The sequence below is a fragment of the Caretta caretta genome, chromosome 21 (genome assembly GCF_965140235.1).
Source record: "Caretta caretta isolate rCarCar2 chromosome 21, rCarCar1.hap1, whole genome shotgun sequence".
NCBI classification, from domain to species: Eukaryota; Metazoa; Chordata; order Testudines; family Cheloniidae; genus Caretta; species Caretta caretta.
Window position 1 is genome coordinate 3,617,312 of NC_134226.1, and position 16,189 is coordinate 3,633,500.

Sequence of the window (16,189 nt, forward strand, 5' to 3'; positions counted from 1 at the left end):
GAGGGCGAGAGCGGTAAAAGTATCGCGAGAGGAGTCGTAATTCGCCTGTAATTTCGCGGAGCGCGGGGGGGGCGGGGCTCGGGGCTCGGGCAAGTCTCGCGAGAGGAGCGGCAGGGCGGTGGCGGGGGGCGGGGCCCAGTCGGGGTGTCCCGGGAGCAGCACGTGGAGGCTGCCGGGGTCCGTCTGCTCGTGCCTGGGGGAGTCGCGCACTGCCGCCATGCACGAGCCGGAGCAGCCCGACGGGGGGGCCTCGGGCGGGCCCGAGTGGAACATCCCGCCCAACGCGCCCGCCTGCATGGAGCGCCACCTGGACGGGGCCCACTACCGCCCAGGTACCCCCGCCGCCGGGCCCCCGGGGTGGGCCCCCTCCGGCCCCCCCAGCGCCCCCTGGGGCACGTGCTTCCCGTGCACCTTGGCACCTGCCCCCCTGGAGCATTGCCCCTGGGATGCGTCCCCCCGATCCCCCCCAACGCCCCCTGCACCCCCTGGGGCACGTGCTTCCCGTGCACCCTGCCCCTTGGCACCTGCCCCCCTGGAGCATTGCCCCTGGGATGCGTCCCCCCGATCCCCCCCAGCGCCCCCTGGGGCACGTTCTTCCCGTGCACCTTGCCCCTTGGCACCTGCGCCCCTGGAGCATTGCCCCTTTGCCCCTGGGGGGGCAAGGGCCCAGCTCCCCCCAGCGCCCCCTGCACCCCCTGGGGCATGTGCTTCCCGTGCACCCTGCCCCTTGGCACCTGTGCCCCTGGAGCATTGCCCCTGGGAGGGGCCCCCCCGATCCCCTACCTCCCCCCCCACGACCCCTGCACCCCCTGGGGCATGTGCTTCCCATGCACCCTGCCCCTTGGCACCCTCGCCGTGCGCCCCTGTAGCATTGCCCCACGCTGTGCCCCCAGGACACCTCGTCTGTCCTGAACCTGGACAGCACTCAGTCCCCAGCCCGTGGCCTGCGCCCCTCAGTGGCTAACGCCTACCCCTAACGCGAACTGTTCTGCACCCCCCCATTCCAGTGCACATCCTCTCCCTGGCACACGTGAGCCCCAGAATTTCCCCGGGTGATCCCAAACACTGTGTTCTGGGGGATTCCGAACATTCTCCCTCCCTTCTGGGACATGGTGCATCACAGCTACTGCCTAGCGATACTCATCATACAGCCCCTGGGATACCCTGCAGCCAAGTGTTACCCTCCTGAGGTCGCACTTCTGAACAGTTTCACACCCCGAGAGAGAGCTCCTGGGTTGTCTCTTGGGACCTTGCAGGGCTCTACCGTTTTCTCACACCTGCCTACAGTGCAACCACTGGGCGTTGCTGCACCATCCCCTAAGATCTGTTCATTCAGTGCAGGTCCCAAAGACACCATTCATACCCCCATAGAATTTAGAAATAGAATAGAAAAATCCACACTCCCGTGTGACACAGTTAAACTGACCTGCCAGCCAGTGTGGACCGTACTAGTTCAATGGGGGACTTCTCCCATCGACCTAGCTACCCCTTCTCTGGAAGGTGGAGTACCTACGCCAGTGGGAGAAGCCCTCTGGTCAGTGTAGGTAGCGTCTTCACTGACCTGGTGCACCTGTGCCGCTGTAGCATTTTAAGTGTAGATAAGCTCTTAGTTAGCATGTGTTAGCTCAGTCAAACCAAAACTTTATCAGTCAAGACAAAGCTTTAGTTAACCTAGATAACCTGAGTTCTGTATTGTGCTTTACGAATAGGCTCAGTATATCAGGAATTGTGGTATTTAACTCTCTCTCTCATTTTTATCTCTTTTGCAGATGGAGCTCTTCTCCTGGGTGCTTCCAGTTTGAGTGGACGTTGCTGGGTGGGTTCCATTTGGGTATTTAAGGATCCAAAACGGGCCCCTAATGAAGGTTTTTGCTCTGCTGGGGTTCAGACGGAAGCAGGCGTAGCGGATCTGAAATGGGTAGCGGATAAAGGAATACTAGTGGCCTCAGATTCTGGTAAATTGAAATGGATTGCATTTTTATACCTCTGTAGTTTGTCCGTAATGTGTGGGCATGATCAGTAGTTAGCCTGGTGCAGTTCAAGGGAGTTATCTAGGATGCCATATGGAAGGAAGTTGACCACATGAAGGGAACCAGCCCAGTGGTCCGTATTGACCAGAAGTGGGTGTGTCTGTGGGATTAAAAATGTTTCAGAATTTTTTTTTTTTTTTTAAAGCAAACATTGTGGACATGCAGATGAGCAAACTGTTGTTGACCAATGTTTGAAATGACAGGGGAACATGTACAAAGCAGATTTATGTGTACAGACCTACAATGCAAAATGAGTTGCACTGCTGGATTCCAGCCCCTTACCTGGGCTCTCAGCTGAGACCGTGACAATTCTGAACCTTGGTAAACAATGCCTGAACACAGATTTGGAATTAAGACACCCGAACCGTGTTCCTGGCCCAACTGTAAGTCCACAGGGAAGTGATGTCACAGTTCTGTGCCGTATTCCCATCTGTTAAATAAGAATAACAGGGACTGTCTTGTTTGTTCTGTTTGTACAGCACCTGGCATTATGGGGTCCTGGGCCATGCCTCGGGCTCCTAGGTGACATGAGTAATAATAATAATTTATCTCGGAGGGATGTTCCATATTCTGTAGTTTAGGGTTTTCTGTGACACTCATCACCATAATATTGAAGCATTGTTAAGGTTTTTGATTGCATGTGTTGTAACATGCTTTGAAAATAAAAACCACCCTGTAAGTGCTACCTAATATTCTTAATATGATCATGGTGGCATTTTTGAAAACTTTCTTGCACTTTCTCTCTGTTAATTGATTTGTCTATGGGGGTATTTCCATTTAGATCCCATCTGGTTCGCCGCAGGGCCCTTCTGGGTAATGAGTTCTCTTGGTAATAGAACATCTTCTCCCCCGGTCTTTTGTGTTTTTTCTTGGTTGGACCCTCTTGGTAAAATGGTTGGCTTTCCCTGTTCTCCTTTAGGTGCTGTGGAGCTCTGGGAGTTGGATGAGAACGAAACTCTAATAGTGAACAAGTTTTGTAAATATGAGCATGACGACATTGTGACAACAGTGAGCGTTTTCACTAATGCCACTCAGGCGGTTAGTGGCAGCAAAGACTTCTGGTTAGTTTTCTTTGCATTCGTGCTTCTCTCTCTTGTTTTGAGTGAATCATCCCTCGCTCTTCCTAACTGGTTGTGTTCTTACTTGTAGCGTGAAGGTTTGGGACATCCCACAGCAAACAGTGCTGCACTCTTACAGAGGTGAGTGCCAAATTGACTTATGGATTTTGCTTCTCCTGTTCACTTCTAGGAGCTGCTTTGGGAGTCTGGATTTCAAATCCAGCTGTTCTCGGTCTAATAAAACACACACTGCTCTAATAAAATGCACAGAGCTGATATATATGCAGTATCCTGGCTGGTGACCACACCACAATCTTTGACCCAAAATTATTTACTTTGGAATTCTTACCACTAACCCCAGTTGTATTTATCCTGATTATAATTCATGATGCTCAGCTTTCAAGGAAAAATGACAGTACAATAAATTTCAAATGGACAGTGTTTATGATTTAACAAAATTTACAAAGTTGTCTGTTTTGTGGGATTATCCATAGGTTTGTAGGCTTCCTAGAATTTTTCTAGCCCACATCTTTCCAGGGATGTGTGTCATTCCCCTCGCTCTCATTTCTTCCTCCAAACATCGTACTGACAAGTGACAGTTCTCCTCTCTGTGGATCCATTGTACGGTAGTTGTGCTGGGCTGAAAATATTTCTCCCCTAGAATTTTATATTTATTACTTTATAATACAAGTTTTTGTGAATTTAGAGCTGATGGAAGATGGAGGTGTAACTTCCCTCCTGGCCACAGCCCAGGTAGAAGCAGTGCAAGTGAGCCACCCAGTGCCCCTCTTTGGCTAGGTCGCATACAGACTTGATTCACATTCCCAACACTTCAGTAGCTTTATCCTTTTTTCTTTTGATAGCTCATTCCAGCCCAGTGACATGTGTGGCCTCTTGTCCTGGTAAGGACACAGTGTTCCTGTCCTGTGCTGAGGTAAAACCAACTCTGTCTCCAAATCTCTATGGTATAAATCTGATTTGGCCTGTGAACTCTGCAGTTAAAACATGTATTTACGTTTTCAATAAGTAGCACATCGTGTTTTTTGTCATCTTGAAGCATTCCAGTTTGGCACGTTCATTGGTCCATAACTTACAATGATAATTTGTATTGACTACATTGAAATATGCTGTAGGCTAGCTGTGTAGTTGTTAACCCTCAGTCTGTACTGAGGGTATATCTACCCCAGTTTAAACTCTTATTGCAGATTACAGCACCAGAGCAGTGCAGAGGTTGCACCGGTCTGAAATCAGGGTAGGCTGCATTGGTGCACTGCATCTATACTGGGAGTGTACACTGGTGTAGCTACCATGATACAAATAATCTCAGTTTAGAGAGACCTTAAACCTGGGGTGTGGGAGGGAAAAGACGGACTTATAGTTAAGGATGGGAAGTCACTATACAATTGCAAAATATTGTTATGAAAATATACATAATTTCTGCTTTTAGCAGTTGTCACAATTTGAAAGAAAACCCTCTTGAATGAAATCATCTGAATCAAAATATTTATGTGCTTCTCAGTTATGAATTTGCCATATAGATTGGAATGGATTCCGATTTGTTTAATATGTTATCAGAGTATTCTGATTCAAATACACAATATTGCCTCTAACTGATAATGCTTAGCAGTTATACAGCAGTACTTATACTTTGAAATCCTATAGAAACACTGATCCCCACTCTGGTGTGGTAGGTAAGTGTGACTGCCCCCATTTTAGAGAGGGGGAACTAAAAGCACAGCGTGATTTATCCAAGCCCGTGGAGAGAGTGAGTGGGAGAACAGCAATTACTACTCCTGATTCCCAGTCCAAAGCTTAATTCATTGATGTGATATGTGGAGGCAGAGTTCATAAAACCTTTTTTTCTCCATTAACTTTGAATTTGTAGGATGACAGAATTTTACTGTGGGATACCAGATGCCCCAAACCAGCTACTCGAATTGGTGAGTCTGTGGATATACAATACATGGAATTTTGTGGGGGAGAGGGGGAGGAGATAAATTTGCAATGTTTCATTAAGTTTGTAATGTTCTACTACCACATAGAATTTATCTCCGCCAATGATAGTGCTAGGATGAAAGCACAAAGAAACCAGTCATAAAATAGCATCGCAGAAGTACAACAAGTTTTTTAAAAAAAAAAAATCTTAGCCAATCAGCAACTGAGGGTGCTAAAATAACCTGGGAATACCTGAGCTCACAGTTCTCTTCACACTCACCATAGTTTCTTTCCTGACAGTTTGCAGTGCCTCTGCTCACCTCCCTACCTCAGTTATGTGGCATCCACAGCAAAGTGACACATTTGTGTTGGGTAAGGAGCTATCTTACTACTAGCTGATTGTCATTATCCAGACTACACATTCTGATCGAATGCTCTTTGTTCTCTGTTGGATTTTCCTAATAATCCTGTTCTCCTTTGTTCTTTTAAAGGTGATGAAAACGGGACAGTTGCTCTTGTAGACACAAAGAACCCAGACTCTGCTCTAAGTTCAGCTGTGCACTCCCAAACTGTCACTGGTTTTGCATTTTCTACACACAGGTACTGATATTATGGTGGAATGAGGCAGTTTAGATGCTGATATGAATGACCTTGTTTGCTCTCAGAATTAAAGCAATTAGAAGTACTCTTGGCTACAGCCTTTTGTAATAGGCAATATGTAAAAATGATATGAAGTGCACAGGAATTGGTGTCTTACATTGATTCCCATGTATGTGTAAAGTCCATTCACCGTGCTGCTCTGTCTACTGTCTTGCCAGTGCTCTGTATATCTATTGCACCCTAACAATTCTGTCCTGTTTTTTAAAAAAAAGAAAAAAGGAAAAACCCTCTGAACCAAGAACCATGTGGGGAAAGATGTTCATACTGTTCTGCACTAAGGCTGGGGCTAGCAGTGTATATTTGACTCCAGAGTGATGTGGAAGTGCGTGTCAGTAACACTTGGGCCCTTTTGAATCATCTTATAACTGTGTTTCCTTTCCTTTATGCAGCAACAGAATGTTGTCTGTTAATTCTGGTTGAAATCTATAAGATATGCATAGAACACTAAAATACTGGTAAAAGAAACTTGTGCAGATATGGGTTATAATATTGCCTGGTAGTCTTTGTTCACTCCATTAAGAAGCATATGTTTCATATGTTGTTTGTTTTTGAGCTTTCAGGTATATATGGTAGTTTTAACATCAGTCTTTCTTTTACCCTACAGTTCGCCCCTCCTGGCTTCAATTAGTGAAGACTGCTCGGTAGCTGTTCTTGACTCCAGCCTTTCAGAGGTGTAAGTACTAAATGGAATTAATACTTGGTGCATTTTGAAATTTTAGCCTCCTATTAAATGATCATTAAGTATGTTTTATAGGCAGGAAAAGTAATAGCCCTCCAGGAGTTGGGAAGAACATATTAAGCTTACTGACATACTGTTGTAAAAGAAGTCAGGTTTTTTGTTTTGTTTTTGTAGTACTGCAGAAATGAATCAGATGCATTCTCACATATTTATAGGAATGGACTTGGCTGCGGGGAATAACAAAGCAAAGCTAGAGTCTTTCAGTCCCTTTTTTGAACTGAACACCTGTTTGGGGGTCAAGAAGGGGGAAGATGATAAAGAAGCTTATAGCGTATTAATCAGCAGGAGTTAGTTACTGAACACTGCCTGGCTGTGTGTGTGGATTTTCCAGGAATGATGATGCAGTTAAGTAGCGTTTTGTAATGTAAAGTAAGGCGGGGGGGCCCTTAAAATATTGTTGCCTTAGCACTGTATCTGTCTAATCCCTTTTTATGTCTTCTGATTTTCCCAGTTTCAGAAGTCGCTCTCATCGAGACTTTGTGAGAGGCCTATCGTGGTCTCCCTTGAACAAGGCCTTGCTCTCTACAGTTGGATGGGACCATCAAGTTTTACACCACACAGTTCCAACACAGACTACTGAAGCTGCTGGAAGCAACAGTGTACATGACTAGTTTTATAAACTCACTGGTCCAGATTTATCCCCGGTATAACTCTAGATGTTATGCCCCTGGGATGTATATGGCCCATTGCCTGTCTCAGAGCTTGTGACTTGCAACCAAGAAGACAGGTCCTGTAGCAACTTTGCATTAGGCACGAGCTAATTACAAAAACAGCCCCTTGATGTAGAGTCCAGATTCACCTGTGATAAAGCTTTAACATGTTGCACCAGAGAATTTTGATTTCAGACACAAGGAATTGCAGGGAAGTGGGCAATTAGGTAAAAATAAATAAATAAAACCATAAAGGATTTGGTTTTTATTTGTCTTGGCATATCAAACCACTTACAGAAGTAGCAGAACAGAAGCTCCTGCCAGTTAAAAAGTCTGGCAGTCTTGTGGGGGCCTTGTCTGAGTTGGGATTATGGAACAATGAGATTAAGAGCGATGTAAATTAATCCTGACAAATGAACAGGAAACCTTGATTCAATATTTATAGCACAGAAAGTCATTCATGCAACCTCCGGCACAGTTAGGGATGCTCTGTCTTCCCTCTTGAGCGTGTGAATCCCGTATGCAGGCATGGAATCTGCTAGTGTATACTTCTGTCCTGTGAATGGACATCTGAATGCTCAGATAGTCAATAAGAGAGAAGATGGAGATCTGTGCTGTTCAGCAGGAATGCCAAGTGACGCTCCCACAGTTGTCCAGTGCAGCCTTTGAATGCCTTCATGGGGAAGTATTACCTAGGGAGAACTATGATCTGGGCTCTCCAGGATGTGTGTCTGCATCAAAGATGATGGTAGTTTAGTTGGCTGCATTATGTTTGACACTAAGGGCATGTCTACACTTACCTCCGGAGTGATCGATCCAGCAGGGGTCGATTTATCGTGTCTAGTCAAGACACGATAAATCGAGTGCTCTCCTGTCGACTCCAGTACTCCACTGGTGAAGACACCGCGGTAAGTAGATCGAAGTACGTCGACTTCAGCTACGTTATTCAGGTAGCTGAAGTTGCATAACTTAGATTGATTCCCCTCTCCTCCCCCCCCCCCTCCCCCCCCCCAGTGTAGACCAGGGCTCCACTGAGGCCTGAAAGCCACAGCGAGTTACCCCCTTGGGCTTTCCCAGGGTCAAAACTTCAGCTTCCCTGCTTTGCAGATACCTCACTTGAAGAGCAGAAGAAAGCTGCGGGGCAGAGCTCCCTTGTTGCAGCTTGGAGTCAGAGTGAAGATTCTGAAAGCTCAAATGACTTGTTTCTCTTCTGAAAGTCACTGTGACCAGCTGCTGCTGGTAGCCTTTCATAAAAGGGCGACTTCTGTTGTACTATTTATGTTAAGTGGCTTTTTGCACTGGGGAGTGGGGCATACCCCAGAAATTCCTAGTATTTGTTTTGCTTGTCTTGTAGTATTTTTGTAACTTACAGCATAACATTTTTAAAACCTGGCTGTTTCCCTTATACTACAGTATGGTTTTGAAAAGCTGCCCTGATGCATATGTTGCTATAATCCTATGGTATTTTTTAATGAGCTCTCACTTAAGACCTCTCTCAGATTTTGCAGTGGGATTGGCACAGCTGTTCACTATCACATTTCTCTGCCCCTGGGAACTAATCTCCAAATGTCAAAAACCCATGGATATTTTAAAACCAAATGCTGAAACTAATGCAGTTTGTAACTTCCATGGCATAAGTGAAACTAGTCACAATGAAAAGGTGGGTGATTCTGAGCTCAGGCTCAGTGGGGCTGTGTGTGTCTGAAGACTGCTAAGACTCTACTGGTATTATAAAATTGTATGGTGTCAGATCAGTCTTCAGTGCTTCTGTTAATGTGCCAGCAGCGCACAAATGCTTTGCTCTTCCCCTTCAAACTTTTAATAGTTTATTCTGAATGCTAAGCTTCCCTGCGTCACACCACATGGGGGCAGCAGCTGTCTATTTCTGTTCGGGTTACCTAATGAGGAGCTTTTGATTGCATAGTTGAGAGCAGCATGAAAGAATCTTCTTTCTTTGAAAGTTGAGCCATTTCTTTTAGGTAAATGAGTATCTGCCAGGACCATTATGAATTAAACTGGTAGGGCCTTCTCCATCAGGATATTTCAGCGTAATGGGAAATGAGACATTGCAGTTGGAAAAAGCCATTATAGAGCTAGTTTAAAAAAATATCTAATACAAAGTTGTACATAGTCTTCTCTACCCATATTGCTGTGCTTTCATATTAAGATTTCTGACAGTTGAATATAAGCCCTAACTTTGAGGAGAGAAATATCTCATCTTTCAGCCCCACCCTTATTTTTTTTTATTATTTATACTGTGGAAGTATCTAAATGGCTCAATTAAGATTTAAGCCTCATTGTGGTGGTGGAGGAATACGTACTTTTCACCCAAAGGAGATTACATTCTGTGGCCTTAAGGATGCACGTGTTACATGCAATAGAGTGTCTGCTCATTGATAACTGAACTGGTAATTGGTTAACAGAAATCTTACTGCTTCATATTCTATAGCACTAAGTTATGTTGATAACTCAGTTTCATAGTGTTAAAATGTACAGAGGTATCTGTTTCATTCAAAGTATGTTTATACAGTATGGGTAATGCAAAGTGCTATATAGGTGCTTAACTAAATTATTTAGGAACAGAGGGAATATACAATGGTATTTTTTCATCTCTAAAATGGCTTTTTATCTAACTTGCTCATCGTGCCCTTGTAATTTAGGGGACTGGCAGGTTGGGTGTGTGAGGCAATTCACTTGTATATCCCTTGATGCTAACGAACATATTTTACAAATATTGCCAGAGTACAGCTATCAGATCCAGATATGGGTCAAGACAGCAGCTGTGCAAGGTGATTTAAAGCTCATCTTTGTACTCCTCTGATCTTGCTTTTTGTAGTTACAGCTACTCGAATTTACATCTGCTGCAGAGGACCCATTTTTAAATTTTAATTAATGGATTTACATGTAAGTGCTCAGAACATTCATTTGTCTGTAAGGGGTAAATGTATAATTCTAAAACGGATTGAGTTTATTCCTCATACAAAAGAGGTTGAATCCCTGCTTTAAGTGCAAAACTTGACTCAGCCTTATCTGGAGTTTTGACTAATACCTCCCTAATAATTGTTTAGTGCATAATTCCCATTGAAGATAATGTGAGTTCAGTATGCATAGCTGTTGCAGAATCTGGCCCCAGCTAACTTAAATGAAGTATGTAAGCCCTGTTTCAGTTGTTATAAACCACTGTTTGCCTTTGGAGAACCAGTGGATCCTGCAGAAAAAATGGAGGGCTGAATAATTTAATTACCCATTTACATCTGTTCCTTTTCTACAGGGCCTGTTTTGTAGGGACCGTTTGGCTCCCATTTAGGCACCTAAAGAAAGAATGGTGTTGGTAGTGTTCGGGAGCCAGCATGCTGAGCTCTGGGAAGATCCAGTCACTTATTTTGGTGCCCTAATAGCAGATGAGCTCTCTTGAAAAAGCTGACCTGAAATGTCAGGCTAGTGTAAGAACTAACTTACATGCAGTGGGCTGCATAGATTGTGTAAAGAAAAAGCTTATGTGTCAGAGGAGACCTGTGTTAAGCAATTTCACCCACCCTCTGCCTACAGTTCTCGTTAGAGAGCTTCCACTGTGTTTTGTTTTTAACTGATATAGCTGTTAATTTTAGTAATTTAAACTACAATCTTTATCTCTAGAGATGCTGGTATTTTTGCCCCTGGAGTAAAATCTGGCATGTAGAACTGGTCTTGATAGCTTTGAAGACAAGCATACCTGGTTCAGTTATGGATAAGCCATTTTGTTTGGATGGTGGTGGTTTGACTTTTGCTTTCTGTTCTGACTCGTGTGTCTTTCTGCCTCTGCAGTTGGTTCTTGCCAAATGTTGAATGAGTTATTCTTCAGTAAATACTTTCTAAAGGAAGGGAGTAGCAAACAAGTTCTTCCCTGCTCACATTCCATTAACCCATTTTGCACAAAGGTGTCATTGGCTATTAGTATCCATCTTTGAACCAGTTTTACAAAGCTTGTGCCTCTGAGCTTCTAAACCAGACATTTCTTATAGTAATGCAATCTAGGAGCCCTACTCATAGACCAGAACCCTATGGTGCTAGATTCTGTACAAATACAGAAGAAAGAGCGAGCCCCAAAGAGCTAAGTAGTAATAACCTGAGGTAGCTATATGCTATCTGCACTGGACTTGGGGGGAAACAAGCTTAAAACTGTATTATTTTTCTGCACATCAACAGACTTCTCAATACACTGAAGTAAGTCTGTCAACGGCATCTAAGGAAATTCACACTGATGTGACTGACTGATGTAAACTGCAACTGTGTAAACTCCATTTTACATCAGTGTATGGGGTCTGCTTTAGGGATTTGCACCAGCGTGATTACAGCTATAGCCATGCATGTGTGTAAGCTTCCTTAACATAGGCTTGGCCTTTAGAGGGGCAGGTGGGCCCTAAACCCCAATTTATGTAGAAGCCATTTGGAAAAAGGGCTGTGGAAAGTTAGATTATTGATGTCTCCACTATTGGACTCACTTGTACACTGATCTTAGTTTTTGGTATGCCTCCCAAGTTGGGCATTCATATATATATATACACACACATTCTGCACTTCCCCAGTAAAGAGTCCTGGTCTGTAACCAGAGTTGAGTGAAAGAAATGTAAATGTGTATTTAATGTGGAGGAGTGGAGAGAGGGAGCCAATGTTTAAAACAAGTCTCAGTCTTTTCTCTTCTCATTGTAGCATGAGTAATGTGAGCATTTTCCATTTTAAAAGACACTCGTGTTAAGACTTGCAAATGCTTAGGGGAGTTTCAGTGCTAGTAAAAGAAGCTGGACAGGACTGACAGCTCTAAAGACTAGAGTCCTGTGGTTCTATAGAACAAGTGTGGTACAGAGAATATAAACAAGCTTCCCTGCCCAGATGCCGTAGTTCACGGTTTATACCCATTCAGTCCTTAGAGACTCTAGTGCCCCTGCTACAGAGGCCAGTACCAACTGCAGTGGTGTTTTGTTATGGACAGTGAGCTGGACTGATCCACAGACAGATGGTGGTAATTATACAGCGAGGCTGAATTTCAGTTACCTAGAAATGAAAGGCTCCTTTGTCCTTTACCAATGGCAGGAAACAGGCAATCCTCACCACGCTCCTTTTTTCTCCTTAAGTCTTAAAGTTGAAGGAGATTATGCTTTTGCAGCAGCTGAATCAGGAGCAGAGTTTGTCTCTCTAAAACAACTTTTGGATAACTGAATAAGTCAAACAAAGTTTTATTTAATTAGACAATGGAGCATAACCCAACCCTTTCAAGCAAAAACAAAAGTGAAACATATTTAATGAGAGAGATTGCACAGGGCGTGACATTTTAATACAGTCTATAAATACAAGCTTGTTATACATTTTACACGTAAAAATAGTTATACTACCACCAGTGTAGTTTGTGTAGAATACATATTTGCTGGAAATAACTGCAGTTCTGATAAATGAGTGACCAAGTTTTCATCAAAGTTAAAGCAAATTGTTTAAAAAAATACTAGAAGGTTTTAAACATCAGGTTTAATATGAACTATAGTCCATTTATTCATTTTGGAAGCAACCTATATGCAGTGATCTATATACAGTGACCAAGTAAAACATATAACCATAAATTCATCTGGGTGATTTTATATTAGAAAACAAAAAACCAAACAGCATTATTGAATTTAGAAAGCTGGTGAAAACTGCCAAATTAAGAACCCTGGAATAAAAAGATAGTCCTGTGTTGATCTACAGCACAGTGCAAACTACACATGCTGTCCTGTTAAAGTGCTTTCAGCCTGACCTGGAAGCACTTGAGTCCTTCCCTAAAAGTCCCTCTTCATTGCCCATCTGGGTTTTGCCCTCTGCTTATTCGGCCAATAACTCTGATGGTGATTTTTTTGCAATGTGGCAGCTCTCCACTGGGAGCCCGTCAGAGCTCTCCTTGTAGTCTACAGCGTGTTGCCATTGAATTCAGAGGGAGCAGACATGGCAGGCATTCAGGAAGTAGAATATAATTCACGCTACCCACATTTATAATAGTGAACACAAAACCCCACTTGCATTAACACTGGCTTGAATTAACCACCATAGACACCATCTTATTGTTCTCTATGTAACTGTTTCATCTATTTATAAGGGTAGGTGCCCATATTAAAGTGGAAGTTGTTTTTCTAGTCCAAGAAATAAATGAATCTGTTTTATCAATATGAACAATGTAACTAATTTACCATATAACAAATTTTTGATGGAAGTAAAACCTTCCCAGACTACATAAAATAGCAGTACAAATTGGTGTATCTAGTGGGACTGTGTGAAATACAAGCAACAAAATTGAAATGTGTCAAAAAAACAAATAGTATTTCAGATTTTGTGTTTTCATAATAGCAGGCTAATTTTACACGGTTTTGCTTGGAAAAACCAAAACCCAAAACAACCTAGGACTATTCCTTAGTGAAAATGGATCATTTATGAGTAAAGCCTCAATTTCCCAAACTTGATTTTGAACCGTTTTGATGGGAAAGTTAGCGTTCACAATTTCAAGTTATTAGAGGTCAATGCCAGAATCTTAGTTTGCAAAAAGTTACATTAAGAAGCAAAATCATGCCTGTGTGAAACTGAAAACATTAGTGGAAAGTGGTTTTAAAATAAAAAAAATCTAAGGCACTGGAAAATCATCTGAATGTTTACAAGGAAAATATACTTTTAATAGTTCAAATTCAGGCCCTGATTCTGCAAATAGTGAAAAAAGTACATTGCTTTACTCACACATGTAATCCTATAAACTTCAACAAGAACTAGGTACAATATAGAAGTTGCATGTGTTAAGTATTTGAAGGATTGGGACACTAGTACTTTTGGCAACTATTTACAATATAGAGAAAATTATTGCTTCCGTCAGTATCCATTCATTTTATTTTTTAAACACCACGCTGGCATTTCATGTGTTAGTTATTGCATACCACCTGGAGTAAGCTTATTTGGAATTGTGTGTCGTGTGTATTAGGGGAATTGAATTTCAGCTATTACACTTATCACATACGCAGTCTCATTGTATTTGTAGCAAAGTAGAAGTCCAGAATACTTAAATTTATATCCAATATATGGGGCAACTGTGGAATAAGGCCAGAAGTTAGGTCATTAGTATAATGAATTACAAATAACAGTACACTTACTATCAATTTACAACATGATGTTCATACCAAAAAAACCAAAAACTTTTTTAAAAAATTGCATCGTGTAAGCCAAAGTTTTTCTCTTAATGTTAAGAGTCCAACAGCAAAAATAATAACCTTTTACCTAAACACATACTCCGTAGGAAAGCTTCACTGAACTAGAAAGATATTGCATATTAGTGAAAATAAAAAGTGCTTTAAATAAAAAATGACTAGTGTCTCAAAGTGCTTTTTGTTTGATGTCCATAACTAGAAAATATGTTCTACATGTTTTTACATTTATTTTACAGTCATTTTAATTGAGTTTATTTTGATACTAGATTTGTTTATCTTTTACCAACTAAATTAGCTAACCAAACTTTGGTTATGTAAAATGAGGTGTGTGTGTTATATATAGGGAGAGAGAGAGAGACTCAAGGTCACCTGTTTACCTACAGTTACTTTCATAGCTCCCATTTCATTTGGATAACCTTTGTTTGACTGTAATTCGGATAGATTTTTGAACTGGAAGAAAACAGACACAATGCAGCATGCTTGCCTGATGAGATGGTCAGAGTGCATCCATAATACAGAAATAGCTTAAAAACAGACTATGCTATAAACCACTAATATTTTACTACTGGCACACTACCAAAGACTGTGTGTCAGCTACTTAAGGACTACATTAAAAATTAGCTGACCCCAAAGTAGGCTAAAACTAAAACTACATCCTTTATGAGAGATGAATTTATAGGGAAAAAAAAGTTGCTTAACTGTTTGGAATGGGGCATTTATGGGGCATTCTTCTGAGGGACAAGAGAACTGTAAAACGGTACACAGTTTGTAAGTCACAGTGATGTCCATTGGTATGGACAGAATTTAAGGATAATTATCACTTAGTGTCTTCCAGCTCCAAAGTACTTTACAAACCTGAACCAGTTAATCCTCTCAGCAGGCCTCTGAAGCAGGTGGTCATTAGCATTAGCACCACTTACAAATTGGCTAAATGAAGACAAGACATTAAGGTCCAAATTTTCAGAAGTGGCTTTTAAACTTCCACACCTCCATTTCTGGCTGCTCAATGAGAGAGCCCGAAGGTAATTTTTTTCCTGAAATGATGAAGCACCTACAGCTCCCATGACCTTGGGGGTCAAGACAGGCCCTCAAAAATCAAAAGCCACTTTTGAAAACATGCAGCTAACTGATGTGCCCAAGGCTAGTGAGGGAATCTGTGGCATAGCTAAGATTAGATTCTAGTAGTTCCAGGTCCTCCATCCTTTGCTCTGATCATGTCTCTCACTGTTCTGTTAAAGCTCCCTATTTCTACATCCCGTTTTTAGCATATCTGGATTCAGTCACCTTCCCCTTGTCATGCAGGTTCCCAGTGGAGTTTTTCCCCCCTTCCAAATAAATTGCATTTAAAGTAGGTTTAAAACGGAATTTAACAAAAGAAAATCACTAATGAGTAATTTTGTATCACGTGCTTTTAAACAGCATGCAGGGCATGTTCTTTCCTTTACATTTTAAAAGCCCTAATACACTAAAGCATTTACCTAATGGTCCTGTGGGGGAGAGATAAGGCATTCCCCTAAGACAACAGTACAGCAACTCCAGTAACTACTCTCCATATTTGTTTTTTTGAGAAGGGTTTTAGTCTCACCCTCACTCCCAATAGTTTACAAGCATTGCATTTACAGGATGCTCTGGGAGCCATGGCAGACCCTTATGCTCCTACAGCACTACTCCTGGATAGACTTCATCATTACTGACACGTCAAGGTCCATCCTGCGTCACACCACGTTGGAACAGGCTTGTGGGGTTTATGTAACCGGAGGCAGCAAAGCAGCCTCCTGAACCAACTTATCGATGGCTACCTTGGTACATGTAGGAAATCGGCTGCCGTGTCCCAGGCCTGACAGTGAACGTGTTCACAGGAGAACTGTACTGTGGGTTGCCCTGGGTAGGCCTGAGGGAGGAAACAAAGGAGGAAGTCATCAAAAGC

General features: G+C 42.5%; 2 protein-coding genes across 2 annotated transcripts in view; one reads left to right on the forward strand and one right to left on the reverse strand.

The window, feature by feature from the left end:
- The first annotated feature begins 116 nt into the window (after positions 1-116).
- WDR77 (WD repeat domain 77) lies at positions 117-7,326 on the forward strand. Its single transcript, XM_048826816.2, has 10 exons — positions 117-332; positions 1,770-1,955; positions 2,950-3,091; positions 3,180-3,229; positions 3,952-4,022; positions 4,974-5,028; positions 5,324-5,395; positions 5,515-5,623; positions 6,288-6,356; positions 6,874-7,326. Exons 1-10 carry the CDS (start codon positions 218-220, stop codon positions 7,031-7,033), a joined length of 1,029 nt encoding a protein of 342 aa, XP_048682773.1. The 5' UTR covers positions 117-217; the 3' UTR covers positions 7,034-7,326.
- Positions 7,327-12,269: 4,943 nt separating this feature from the next.
- Positions 12,270-16,189, reverse strand: part of C21H6orf132 (chromosome 21 C6orf132 homolog) — a 28,134-nt gene continuing 24,214 nt past the window's right edge. The window contains exon 5 of the mRNA XM_048826815.2: positions 12,270-16,153. Within this exon, the coding sequence (XP_048682772.2) occupies positions 16,048-16,153 (106 nt within the window). The 3' untranslated portion in view covers positions 12,270-16,047. The remainder of the gene's footprint in view (positions 16,154-16,189) is intronic.